The sequence below is a fragment of the Schistosoma mansoni genome (assembly GCF_000237925.1).
Source record: "Schistosoma mansoni, WGS project CABG00000000 data, supercontig 0049, strain Puerto Rico, whole genome shotgun sequence".
Lineage (NCBI taxonomy): Eukaryota > Metazoa > Platyhelminthes > Trematoda > Strigeidida > Schistosomatidae > Schistosoma > Schistosoma mansoni.
The window spans coordinates 118,305-133,704 of record NW_017386028.1 but is presented as its reverse complement, the minus strand read 5'-3'; the positions used below and the strand labels follow the sequence as shown (position 1 = coordinate 133,704).

The 15,400-nt window shown below is 34.5% G+C and overlaps 1 protein-coding gene across 1 annotated transcript in view; it reads right to left on the bottom strand.

Annotated features, from left to right (window-relative positions):
- Smp_170130 (fos transcription factor-related) overlaps positions 1-15,400 on the bottom strand; it is a gene marked incomplete at both ends in the record, with an annotated part of 58,117 nt that overhangs the window by 18,302 nt on the left and 24,415 nt on the right. The window contains 2 exons of the mRNA XM_018790586.1: positions 1,555-1,830; positions 2,744-2,953. Coding sequence (XP_018646104.1) covers positions 1,555-1,830; positions 2,744-2,953 — 486 coding nt within the window. The remainder of the gene's footprint in view (positions 1-1,554; positions 1,831-2,743; positions 2,954-15,400) is intronic.

Below are 15,400 nucleotides of genomic sequence, written 5' to 3'. Positions count from 1 at the left end.
GTTTTTGTTGGTGTTGGAGCCTTTTTGTTTTGGTGGGGGATTTTTGGTTGGGGGTGTTCTTGTCCGATTTCCCATTGGGTAGGCTTCCCCCCCTTAAATTTTTTGGATTTTCTTGTGAGTTTCTTGTGGTTTCCTTTTTTGTTTTAGGTCTTTTTTCCCCTTACTTTTTTTTTTTTTAGTTAATTTCCTTGCTGTTATGATGTGATCTGAGGTTGGGCCCAGTGGGCATTTAGGGGTGTTGTACCGTTGTGTTTTAGGTTGATACTGATATCAAATGCATGGCTTTGTATCAATATATATATTTAGATACGGTAGGCCATAGGGGTGCTTATGTATTATTTCGGGACAGAATAACCTCGTCCATCAACAAGAGATTTGTTTCTATTCATTCCTATGCTTTACAAGCAATCATTCCAGAATAGTGATGTTTCAGTGAAGTTCCCGGGACTCCAGTTAATGACAATAATTTGTGTAAAGTAACAATGGTTTTCACGACTAAATATATGGTGGGATACAACCCTACTAATATTCAAAATGTTTGAGATTTATTCCACAAGTAATTTGACGGTAATTGATACTCATACCTTATATAATTTAATCGAATAAAGCACATTCGGTTTTCAGTCAAAAGGGGGGTCAATATGAACATAAATCTATCCATTTTCATTTAAGCAGTTGGGAATTATCACTATAAGTCGATTAGATCAAAAGCTTTGAGTACATAAATCTTCACTTCGTATATAAACTATGTTTAAAAGTTTATTCGTTTGAGTAGCTGTTTTATTTTTATCTGTTAGTTTTATTCCGTCTCTGTTGTCTAGATATTTTTTTCACTGTGGAATAATTCTGACAAATTTTAAATGAGTTAATTTACTATTATGCATATAGTTCTATTCTATTTGTTTAGTTCACTGCATTTATCTTAAATAAGACAATATTTATCAACTCAGATAATTTCGTGTTAACACTGAGTAAAACCATTCTATCATGTATAAGAAAATAAATCAAACAAATAACTGACAATGTGACCTGTATCATAGCCACCGGTGGTAAAAGCAATACACAGCATATCATCATCACATCAGCTCGAAGAGATGAATATCTGGTAGCTACATGTCTAAAAGTAAACATTCATCTTTATTGTATTGATCCTGTTGTTCAATGGACATAATTAAACTTTGCAAAATTCAACTTCATTAGATAAATAACTGACTGAACTGAATTCAGAAAATAGTTAATTTAATTGATAAGGACTTCTAATTAGTCGTCATTTTACTTACTGATAAGTAAACAAAAATAATGGATGTGATATGATGTTATCAACGAAATAGCAATCTAGTAACAGGGATTTTTTTTTTGCATTGACAGTATAGAAACAAGGTGACTAAAAATGAAATTAATTAAACTTTATAGAGCCACACATTAACTGATGATCATTGGAAAGCTGTCAACTTCACAACTTCGCCTACATTTGTCAAGTTGGCTTTGACACAGATGTAGCAAGTTATTAAGCAATTTAGCTGTCTACTGATAAACGGCAGTTCTGACGCGTACGGAAGCCTCAAGTAATTTTTCCCGATTCGTATTTTTAGTACTGATCTCCGTTATTATTTGATTGGTCATGTTACATAAACAGAGCTGTTCTATTACAACTACGAATTCTTTTAATATCAAGCTTTTCCTGAGTTCCTGAATACCCTCTTTTGTATCACATGGAGGATTATCCTTGAAGTGTTGACTAATTTGGTTGTCTGGTTCATCTAGTTCGCGTTGACTTTTTTTCTTACTAGAAGAATCTCCCAATCGTTCGTAGCTCGGAAGTGCCTTCGGCTGTCTCAAAAAATAACAACATGAGAGTTGATAATGCTGCTTATTTATTCTAACCGAAATAGTCGTAGCAATATGAAATAACTCATGATCATCCCGTATTTCATTTAATGTTGGATATAGGTAGAGACAAACGTTCCGACTAAAATTCATATCAATCGCCAATTTAAAGTCGATCATGTAATTCCAACGTCATACAAACACTGCTAACGAACTACTACTCGTGAGCCATGGCTCCTCAGTGAGTGAAAATAGATATCCAGCTATTCTGAGTATATAAGACACTAAATGATACTGTAAACTCTTTCCTACTATTGATTTCACAAATGATTCACTCAAGGTTCCTACTCGGACTAAACTGTGGTTGACTGCTTGAAGTTGAAGTGAATGTAATATCGTGTCTCTATTATCTCATTTTCAATCGTTGGTTGGGCTTGTGTCTGTATATCACACGATTGAATTTAGTGATCCCAAATCACGATCTAGTCTACCCACCGAATACCTAGTATATTAAGTCGTTGTATTTATTATCAAGCGCATGAACAACAACAATCTAATTTTTTATGTTATGTAACAAGTAATCTCATAAGAAATGTTTAACGTATTAATATAACAAAAATAATTAGTTCAGGCCAATGAAATTATTTCCTAGGCAATTGAAGATGGGATCTACCAGTAGGATAAAGTTGAAGAAAAATATATGAGGTAGGATTGAAGTATGAAGTATAAAATGATTCCAACTCAATAGCTCAAATACATGACTCAATAAAATATCTGATGCGAATCTTAACCACAAATTTTGTACAAATGTAAATGTAATTTATCAAGCTGTGTTTCTTTTCTCAATGTGATTGAACATTGTTACTTCTTGTTTAAAAAGAGTAATATAATTATTCAACTCAATAATTCAACTCACTTTATGTTCTTCTACAAGACTTTCTAGTCTAGCTCGTTCTAAATCTAATGAATGTAGAGATGAACGAAGTTCTTGTCCTGTTCTAGTCAATGCATCAACACGATGCTGTAACTCTTCAATTTGATCTTGTCTTCTTTGTCTACATTTGGCCGCTGCGACTCGATTACGCTCACGTCGTTTAGCACGACGTCTAGCTTCATCATCACTAACCTAATGTAGGTAAAAATGAAAAAGAAAAATCACTCAAAAGAATTTAACACATCAAAGTGAATCTTTCGAACTAATTTCCTGTTTCTCATATAAATTATCTAAATATCCTTTCAAAAGCAGTCTGAAAAAGCCTCATTGGTAACTTTTTAAAGTTTACCTCATGTTAAGGTAAGCATAATACTAAGGACACTGATGGTGAAAAAAGTTGGAACAATTTCTGAAAGTTTTAACGGGTGGAACAAAACAGTGAAAAAATCTGAATTAACATACGTCAATATCTAAGATCATTCAGTTTATTAAAATCTAGCTGATAATGTAGAGAAATCAAATCTAATTCTAGCAAACCCATTTTAATAATCATCAATTACGCTAGTTTATGTAACATACAATACAATTTTTGATGCATCACACTAGAATGTTCAAATTGCTATAAATATTTCTACATTACACGACTCGTGATCGTTTCCGAGTTATAATTAGTACCAGTGATAGTCCAACACAAAAGGTTTCAAGTATATCTTTTAAAGTATAAACTATTTTATCGGTCATTCATATGAACAAAATCTCTCACTATAAAAGCATAATTTTGATTTTTAAAGTTGAAATATCCTTATGACACATATTTGACATGATTAACGATATCACATATCGAAAACAATGAATATATCACAAACAATGGTTCCAAATTGTATAATTACTTAATTCTGATGACTTTAGAATGAAAACTATTCTTAATTTAGTGAAGCAATCATCTATTAATCAAATATATGTAAAGGAATATACAGTGAGTTTGTGACCAATTATGTTAGATTGAATGCATCAAGATTGAAGAATCAGATGATAAGACTACACATCCAAATGATATTTTACCTAAAAAATTGAATAGCTTACATTATAATTTCATTCAATATTCTGTCCTCCATGTTTTTCGTCAGTCTGAATCCTTCTAAGTGTTTTTTATCAATATATATTGTAAATATTTTTTTTGAAAATTAACATTTATTCAATGTTAAGTTTAAATACAATTAGTTATATATCCTTTTCTAAATGAGAGCATACCATTGAAGAAACAAAGCATATAATAGATTATGTCTTAGTCGTGTCATAGGTTATCTCAAAGTAACTGGTGGTCTCTGTGAAATTTGAACCTGAACCACTAATCTTCACAGTCCAAGACCTAACTGAACCCCCAAATGCCCTGGTACGGCCGAGAGTGGGGAGAGTCTGCTCTCCCTCTCCAAATGCTCAAACATGGCCACGCGAATATATAGCCCCTACCAGGGAAGTTCTACTCACTGCCTTCTCGTGGCATTACTGTTGTTTACGAAATCGAGAGGACGAAAAGCGAATGTCCGGCGCTTCAACCGGGTTGGTGGATATGGACGATCCATCTTGGGGAGTTGGAAAACCCTGATTCCAAACCAATGGTGCACATGGGCTCCAGTATCCTGAAGGAACAAATGTCATATGAACCAATCGTTGGTCATCAGCTACCATGGGGACTGCAACTCCTTACGATGCTCCACTGCCTTGTGGACTAGACCTTCAGGTCAAAGGCTCGGGGTGTGGCCCCCTAAGAAAACCACCTGCTTCAGTCTGGGCACCTGGGCAGTATCACAGCCCTCACACAAATCGAATGAGATTTGTGAGGCGCATATTTATCTGGTGCTTCCTTGTACCAATATTTATGTGTTTAAATAAATAAATAAAGACGTAACCACTGATCTGTCTAAACAGCCACCAACTATCTGCAGGATTGAGATATTTACATTCACTGATAACTGAGTAATGAATAAACACGATATTTGTCTAAGCCTTTAGTAGTGATGCGATATCGAGTCACTTAAACTAGTGGCTATACTGCACCTGGATTAGTACTACAGGAATAAACAAACATTCAATTATTTATTACTGTGACCAATTAGGGAGAATTGTCAAGTGGTTTATATCCAAAAGAACTATCATTATTTAAATTGTCGTGAACAACTGACTTAAATGTACTTTTTTTAAAATAACTATTTGATGTGAACCGCAAAACAAGAAGCCTGAACAAATTACGGAAGCTATTTTTGGGGACGTTAATTCATTTAATTCAAAGCTTGTAAAACTGTAACATTTACTTTTGCCCTAGCCTATTCTACAGATCATAAGCTTTCGTTTGATGTATAATTCATTGCCATAGCATTTTCTGTTCTAAAGCTATTGTCATTTAGACGTAATCTTTTGTACCCTATTTTCTACTATAATTCCCCAGTTTTGGACATAACTGTATTTTTCTAATTATTGTACGTTGTGGTCACCTTAGTCATCTATTTATTCGTGTAACTTTTCATCCTAATCGAATTGGGAATTCGAGTGCTAGATCGGGTTGGAATAAAGTGATTAGTGTTCCATCTGTCTTTGTCTTCTCTCTCTCTCTCTCTCTCGTGCTTGCCAGCCAATCAGGGACAGAATAGTTTTCGTCTCTCTACCTCTATTTCGAACTCACGCATATTGGCCTCAAGGTTAAGCCAGTCAGTCTATCGTGTCAAGGTCTTAATCTACATTATACTCGGCACTAAGTGGGTAGACAGATTCAAGGACGTAACACTATTCATTAGAAGATGAGGCTCTCAACATTTGATAATTATTTATGATTACATGTTAGAAAAAACTTACAACACATTTCATTATTATATTCTAGCATTATTTTATCATTTCCGATTCAGATTGATTATTAGAGCAAGAATTCTAAATAAGTAATCTGTTAACAATGTAAGTCGAATTTTTATCTGATGAATTATTACAAAACTGACAATAAATAACATGATTAACATGAAGGGTTTGTGAAGATTTTTAAGTAAAGTTAAATTGCAGCTACCAGCAGAATCCAGAAAGCGCATCGCATCCTATCTAATACTAGTTAACTGGATGTAACTGCATCGCAATACTGATGTTCACACAGAGACTAGGACCTGGTGGGTTGACTAATTGCAGTTCTTCAAATCGAAAATGAGAAAACGCGAATAGTTACGAAAACTTAAACTTATCCTTGTTTTCCAAGCTATCTGCACATAGTAGCTTAGTAAATAGCGTGTTGAGCATTTGACACTAAAAGTACTGGTTTCAAGTCCCGGTATGAAATCAATACTGAGGTGAAGGTACATGGAACTGACAAGCTTCAAATAGAGTCTAACGCGCCGCCTGGATTCTACTGATAGTCACCAATCAGCTTTACTTAGAACAAGTGACTTAATGACAATATCGAGGTAGTCGACTTAGTATACGCAAATGCCAAATATAGATTGATCAATTCTAGTCCTTAATATCAGTGGTGAGATTTAAATTATTACAAAAAATGGTTGTGGAGACTATTCAGTTTTAAGGCTTACATCACAGACCGGCCTTATTTCGACAGACCATGAAAACTAAAAAGCATTGGATAACTTTTCGTCCAAGTATGTATTCACCACGAGACCTGAATATCCTAAGTTCCATTCTTGATAGGTTAGAGGATGTGCACTGCTGAGGAGTCCCACACCAGACCAAAACTGTTTTCCAATGCTTCCTGGTTTTCAATGGATTTTTAACTAAGGTCAATCTATGATGTAAATAATAGACTTATGCGATAAGTGATCAGTTGATTTGCAACTATCTCTAACATTATAACTACATAAGCTTCCAAGTTCTCCTATGGGCTTTAATCCCATAACAAATAACAATATGAAATTCAATGGACAAATCGAATAGGAATGAACCCAGAAAATATTAAAAAGTAGTAGTAGGAAAAAAGATTAACCGATCATTTGCAAACTTTTAATCAGTAAGTAGTTATGAATTTTGAAAACAATCCTGTTTCGAAGTAAGATTTGGTACATTGAAAATGGTCAGTCAGTCAGCTACAACGTAGGACCAGGCACATATATGCATCGGTCCAAGTTGCCATACCTCGTTAGCACAACAAGATCAACACCGGATTAATAGTAGTTAATTTAGTGTTGGTAGTAGTATATAAATTATAGGTTGTATATAAGGATATAGTATAGGAAGGAAGAGAGATATGAAGCAATTTTAGTCTCAAGGTTTAAGGGAAGATAAAGAGTGTATACACCTACGCCATTGTGATCGATTCTGAGCCATGTCACACAGAGTCTCCAACCATTGGTTACGATAGTCACGCGGACCCCAACCAGGTAGTCTGCATCTGCCAACATGGCTCAGACTAGAAGTTAGTGACTTCAAGCACTGATGCCATGTTTTGGTTTGGCCGCCCCTAACTCTCCTCCAACCGTCCCCAATACTAGTCATCATAGCGCGTCGTGGTAATCGGTGTTCAGGCATACGTAACACATGGCCCAACCATCTCAGTCGATGAAGATTCATGACCTCATCAACTGATTTACCATTGTTCCCTAATACCCTGTGTCTAACCTCACTATTACTTACCCGGTTATCCCAGCAGATGCGAGCAATATTTCTAAGGCATCTGTGGTCAAATACTAGTAACCTACGAGTATCTTCTACTCTTAATGGCCATGTTTCGCAGCCGTAAAGTAGAACAGAACGAACTGATGTGCAGTATACTCGTCCCTTAATTGATAGACGGATATCTCGTCTTCGCCATAGGTGACGTAAGTTGGCAAAAGCCAAACGAGCTTTTTGAATCCGTGCTGAGATTTCGTCAGACACCAACCCATTAGGGCTGATCAGACTTCCAAGATAAGTGAAGTTGTCGACGCGTTCGACTACTTCACCCCCTATCCTTAGTTCGGGTGTTGACGCAGGCCAGTCCTGGAGTAACAATTTACATTTGGATGGGGAGAAACGCATCCCAAACATCCTGGCATTATTACTGAGTTCCAACAGAAGACTCTGCATTTTGCCAGCGTCTTCACCAAACAGGACTATGTCATCTGCGTATTCTAAGTCGATAAGTGAACCTCCTGGTAGGAGATCAATTCCTGTAGATTCAGTCGAAGAGAGTGTTATTTCCAGCAACAGGTCTATAATGAAGTTAAACAAAAAAGGGGATAGTGGACAGCCTTGACGGACACCACTTGAGGTTGTAAAATCATATGACAGTTCGCCATAAGCTCTCACTCGACTAATAGTGTTCGAGTAAAGAGCCTTCAAAAGGTTTATGTACTTCTCAGGTACACCTTTCAATGACAGACACTGCCACAGAACCTCTCGGTCTACAGAGTCAAATGCTGCTTTCAAGTCAAGAAAAACTATCATTGTCGGAAGCATGGTAATTTTATGGTCAAGTAGTAATGCTAATAATAGTAGTAATTAGTCGGCTAGTGCATATATATTTATTAACAGTATTGCATTCTTGTAACACTATGCTTGATGAGCAAATAAGGATTGCAAACCGATGAATGAGCTAGTAAGTTTTTATCGACTGAAGTGCTTGGAGTATGGTATTACGCATGCTCAACAACTGCTTGCCTCGAAGTGTGATGATAGTTGATGTGACGAACAGGTTGGAAGATAACTAGGAATAGTCAAACCAAAACATGGCATCAGTTCACAAAGTCGCTAACTTCTAGATTAAGCCATGTGAGTACAGACTGGTTGGCTGGTGACCGTGTGATTGTTTTAATCAATGGTTAGAGACAATGAATGATAGATTTGGTCACAATAGTGTAGATGACTTCATTCTTAGTCTGTCCTTAGATTCTTAATTATCTAAAAAAGTTTTTGTCCCACAATCTTCTACTTTCTCCTAGGCTCATATTTCTCCTAACAAATATTTTCTACCATTATAATCATTATCATTATTCATTAGTTCAGAAATCGCTATTCAATACCGCTTACAATGAATGTATGACTTTTAACAATTTACCATACATAGTTTGTCAGCATACAACACAATAATAATAATAATAATAACAATAATAATAATAAGGTGTGGTTCATCGTAAAATACGTTGAACATGATTATTTAGTAGCATTTGTGTTTATTTACTACTTCTAGTGAGTGAGTGAATAAATGAATGAATAACTAGACTTTACATAGACGATGATCATAACATGCAATAAAACTTGACTCTGTCCAATACTATTCCAATGATTGAATAATAGGTCTATATACATTTACATCCTCTATATTACAAGTTTATATATAAACTACAATAGATATTGACTTTCTCTAGGTTTGGATCACTAAAAAAGCACCATAGCAACAGGCCTGTTTATTACAAGGTATACACGCCCAATAGTACTAATAATAATAATAATACTGCTAATAATAATAATGTGAAAATAGGCCGTCCAGTAGTGGTAGAAGGACAAGTTTTCTTTTTAAAAAATCATTAAACATTTAGAGCAGAAAACACCGAACCAACTGTTGAATTATTAATTACAGAAAGAGTCATTAGATGATCATGTGATGAGAAAGAACGAAGATCGGTAATTAAGAGAACCTAGTTTATCACTGAAAAGTAAACTACTATCTATAGTAATTTGAACTGACAGCTATGATACATACCATACATAATCTATTCAGTTGAATCAAGTTGAATTCATAAAATAAGGAGACTGACTTAATAAATTCGCATGAGAATGATAACACATTCTTTGGACAATGGATGTGTTGATGATATATTGAAGTCATAGTCATCATCATCAAGCATCAACAAGGCCTAATGTGAAATCGTTCATTTTGCTATTTGTTGATTATGGTTGCATTGAGAAATGAAACAGCTGCCATTAATAATATGTGATACTCATTACACCTCATAACGAATTGATTACATATGCAATTGTACCATCGGGTACTGACTTAATGTCTCTAATGGTTAAGCATTCTCCGAGAGACATAAAAAGATCCTGTGTTCAATCCCTGATGAGGTCGTAGGAGCACACTAATGAAGTATCTAACACTAGGACAAAACAAATGTGTCAATGTTTCCTAGTTTTCAAGAATACCTTAACTGAGATCAATCTGTGACAAATACAATTCACGAATATGTTTGGGACTGAAAAAAAAGCTTCTATCTAAAATAAAAACTGCAACATATTATTATAATCTTAGTGTTATATCAATCCTGAACTTGTGAGTAGGCGAGTGTTACTCTTCATTTTCAAGGTTTAAGTAGACAAATTGAATAACATTTTATAGAATAATTTCTATCGACAAATTAATGATTGACTAATGGAGGAAGAAAAAAAGAAAATTATAGCAAAACATACATATCAATCTAAGTTGATATAATTTATTTAAATCGCAAAATAAGAAAGCGAGTAAACTTTTCTTTGAAAGATGATAGAATGAGCTAAATAAAAAAATCTGAAAAACAAGATAAATAATAATAGGATGATAATTTCTGAGAGTAATACATTATCTAATATATGTAACGTCATCATCATTAAGAGGACATTTACATGGAAATTTGCCAAAAAAAAGTGACTTATATAGTTTAAGAGATGCTATTCGCAAAACTTATGGGTTTTCATACAGTACATATATATACGTGTTACAACGGGAGGGACTTTGTGGTCTTTCTTAAAAATTATGCCCATTATATTGTTGAAGTAAGAAGTGACTAATTCTAGGTATAATTTATGCACAAATATATATATATATATGTATATATATATATATATCAATTTACTCGTTATTTATGACCTCTTCAAAAGCTTAATCAAAATGGTTTCCTCTTATCTAGCAGAAAGTCAGTAAGAACATAGGGTCGGTAAAACTAAACTTCATGGACGACGTTTAGGCGATACTAAAGTGCCCATAAGAAACTTCAGCCACTAAGTAAGATCAAAATAAGGTTATGAATTAGTGCGATGAATTCAGATTAGGAGTCGAAGTTAGAAACGGAGGTTAGGAATTAAAGTAAGAATTTTCACCATGAATTAAAGTTTTAATATCAAAATATTATTTAGTAACATGAAAAAATGAACTTCCCGCATAAATCCAGGAGTACCTACCTTAAATTTGATTGAATAGTTTATAAATTATAATCCCACCCATTGGAACTAACATTATCACCGTACATGTATCAATTCACATAATATGCAAACATCAAAGAAGACATATTACAGAGCGGGAAATAATTGAGTTGAAATTAATGAAATTTATCGAAGGGAGTAACCACAACAACACCGAAAGAACAAAAACATGGAACATAAGTATGGGATAAAAGTACACTTTTTTTCATGGAATACCGCCACCTCAAGACAAGAGGAGAGGCCATAGGTAGAAGAGAACAGGTAAACTCATAACGTGATAAGAGTAGATGGATGAATATAAATTTTAGAAAAAAAACCTAGAGTAAGACGAAGATTTAGGAACTCCTAAATTTGTGATCAACTTTGAAGTAAAATGTAATTTCTATGTATTTAATGACAATTTAAAATTTATTTACCCTTCCGATAAAAAAATTAATGTTTTAATATTCTCCTATTCATGAAAAATGTTCATTGGACTTCATATAGATAACTTATTATTATTTCCATAGTTGAAATCATGAGTCAATTGAAGCTAGACCACCGTGGAAAACCTGGAAGCACTGGACGGCCGTTTCGTCCCATTGTGGGACTCCTCAGCAGTGCGCATCAACGATCTTGCCTCTCGAGATTCGAGCCCAGGACCTACCAGTCTCGCGCCAGAACACTTAACCGACTGATCAATGAGCCGGCATCCGATGGTATTGATGTCTAACTTCAACCCCTTCTGATTATTATTATTTATTTAAATACATAAACACTGATGCAGAGAAGCATCAAAAATATATCAGCCACACTTCATCATTCGATTTGTGTGATGGTTGGAATACTGCCCGGGTGCTCAAACTTATCTCTATACAGACAAAGAATCTAGAGGGTTTATTCGAGAAAAATGAGTACTGAAATTTTTTACTTCATAAAATCACTATTAAATAGATGAATAAATTGGACAAAGTATTCGAAATTGTTACTAACCGATTTTGTAGAAAAATATATATATTTGTAATACTTTCATGAAATTATTTCGCATAAATAGTTTTGAACACTAAACTGTATTAAAACAGCTGCTAATTGTCCTTATATTCGATGATCAATGATGAAATCATTTCATGATTTGAATTCTTCGATTCTTTCAAACATTAATTATCATGTTCTACGTGACTCATAATGGAAAAGGTAACAACAACAACAACACGTTTACATACATGAACCCCGAGTTAAACTGAGAATGATATCGTTAATAAAATAAACGATCTGTAACGGTGAGAAGCTGAGGAGTAATAGTAGGAGGTTGAAGAAAAACGTCACTCCGGAGCATACATAAGTTATCAATAGATGCTTTTCTCTGTTTTTCTGTGTCGCCATCTCTTTTTGTAATATAATGAGCAAGGTGTTAACCGACTAGAGTGCGAGTGAACAACCTACAAAACTGATATCATCCAATCGTTTGTGACATTGAATCATGTTTATTTTCCTTTTTCAATATGTATATAAACGCATTATTTTACTAGAAATCAGACCATTCTTCCGAGGAGTTGTCTTGTTTTTTGATAATCAATTCAATTGGGGAGCTTAAGTCAATAATCAGGTTTCGTGAGCAGCAATTATCACACTAAGACACACAACATATTCATTTTTAGACCAGGATTCCAACAATCAGAAACTCGCCCATCAAATCATTAAAATCTTACTCCGTAACATTCTGTTTTGGCATAAGTAAAAAAAGGATGCATACATTTGTAAAATGAATATTCCGTATCAAAATATCGTTTACTGTTTAAATGGGAATAAAGGTCCTAACGAAAAACACGTCAGCCATCATAATTACTTTATGGTGATTTAATCACTACTTATTAATTATTCATCGCCCCAATGAAGAAAATGTCTTCACTCCATAAAACATCATGATAATAGAGAAACAAATGTATTTTATAGTGACGAAGAAAAAGTGACCCTTTTTTGTTCTGTTAAAAGATAGCTGTGAAGGTTGAAACTTCCGCAATTTTTGTAGGTCGTTTGAAGTGAAAACGTGTAGAGTAGATAATATAGAAATATGTATTAATTCATGTTACCATACTTATCAGATAAGCAACAAAAAAAACGAGAAACAGAATACTAAAGGTATTATTGAGAAAGAACGTTAATAATGGTCAAGGAGTGATACCAATAGAAATATTGGGATGGTATTCAAGTTTATAAGGAAGATGAATCTTTACAAATCTGGGATCTTTGGCGATAGCACCCCATATCTTCATTCATAGACTTTTAGATTAAAAGGTCTGGATTTAGACGTCTAAACTCTTCTGAAGATTTATTTATAGTTTGGATCATAAACTGATTTTAGCTACACTATCATTTGAAACCTGGAAGCACTGGACAGGAGTTTGTCCTATCATGTGACTCTTCGGTAGTGCACACCCAGAACCTCGCTCCAAGGGATTGAACCCAAGATCTTCAGTCCAGCATACGAACACTTAACCTCTAGATCGATAAGTTGACAACTAAGATTCAAATCCTGCTGTTCTAGTAAGAAGCCGTAAGCAGTGCAGTATAACCGCACGGGATTGCGGTTATCCATCATAGACAATGAAAGATAGTCGCACAATTGGTTGAAGTTAGACACATAGACCATCAGGCCTCACTCAGTGGTCTGGAGGTTACGAGTTCGCGCACGAGACCGAGGGCTCAGGGTTCGATCCCCATGTGTGGAGATGTAGATGCGCACTGCTGAAGGGTCCCCTACTAACACGCAACGCCCCTTCAATGCTTCCAGGTTTTCAGTGGCGGTCTAAATCAGATCGGTTCATGATTTTAATAAAGTAGAAATAATAACTCGATAAATGAAATCAAACATATTTGTGTGACTTGTTGAAGTATTTCAGTAATAGGTGATGCTGATGATAATGATGATGGTGTTTACAATTTTTTCGAGGTGAGAACGTATTATTGTTCTTAAGGTTTCATATCCCTTAAATTGGAAATGTACTGTGTATAATGTGTATTCTTGGACAGAAAACATCAACAGAAATCTCATTACAAAAAAAACAGTGCACAATTTCAAAAGATGACTTTAATTAATTGGTAAATGATGTGCTTTTCATGAATGCGAATGTAAAAATCAAATGAAAATGGATTGAAAAATTCAATTCTGTCCGCTTCATAGTCGAAATTGGAATAATAATGACCCAATCACATTTAAAAATCATGCTGTCGATTATTTGGAAGGATAAATCAATAGCGTTAGCCAAGTGACACGAAGTGCGTAAATGCATGTACTTATGCAATATGTCTATGTGTATGTCTGTCTATTTATCTAGTTCTACCTAGCTAGCCCATTATAGCTACAATTTAATCCATAATTCTATAACTTCTCTTACTATTGCTTGTATGTATACAATAATACAAAAGCGGGCAGACATTCGTTCAAACGCGTCACTGATTGACTCAGCAAAGCGCATCACCGATCAATAAATATACTATTGATCTGCAGATGTTTATTATTATTATCATTATTATTAAGTCTGCAAGTGTACGACATGTTATTTCGTTTCTCGTCATGTTTTTCTTATGCTTCATAAAGCAGTGTATAGACAATATGTGTATTGAGATAAGTAGTTTTTTGTCCAAATTTTGGTCTAACAACAACTATAATGAGATTTCTGATGGACTAGATGGATAGAAGATAAAACAATACGACTAATGTCTACTCGTTAATGTTTATTTAATTAGCCATTGACTGATATAAATGTACATGCTTGTAGCGATGACGACAATGAGTCATATGAACATAGTGTTACTGATTCCTGCTATACAGTCATCATTAATGTGTAAGGACATGAAATCCGTCTACTTTCATTTTCTATTAAGATCAAACTACAAGGTAATGATTGATTTTTTTTACACTAACATATCTATTCCAGTATGATTCTTATTTCAACTTTAAACAGTTCACCCGTTAAATAAATCCACATTCGATTTTTTTTTAAAAGCGAGAGTATGTAGGTGTGATTAGTAGATTGGTGTCTGTGTGAATGGACAAGATAAAGACGGGCATAATCAGAATTCGAGTGTGAGTGATTGATAGATCCCATGTCACCACAATGTGGGAAGATATTTATTCATGAAGGATTTTGAGAAAAAATTGATACTGAAGGCTTGGCTGATCTTGGAATATAGCTACAGTGCGTAACTGATTTACCAACTACGAGTCTATGTAGTTGACTTTGAGGCGCTGTTTTATGTAAGGATCGATGATACAACCCTGCCACTCAAACCGAATTAACTGAAGCGGGGTTCAGTCAAGTGACCAAGCTGTCGAATGGTGAGTGCTTTAACTATCAAGCTCCTTAATCTTCAAACATACCTTATCATAGGCATCAGAAATCGAAACTGCTTACTAAGGTTTCAGAAAAGACATTTTACTAATAATTCTGGGAACGAGCAACAGTAGAAAAGAAAATCAGAATAGAATGTTAAGTAACAAAAAAATGACAAACTAAAATACAC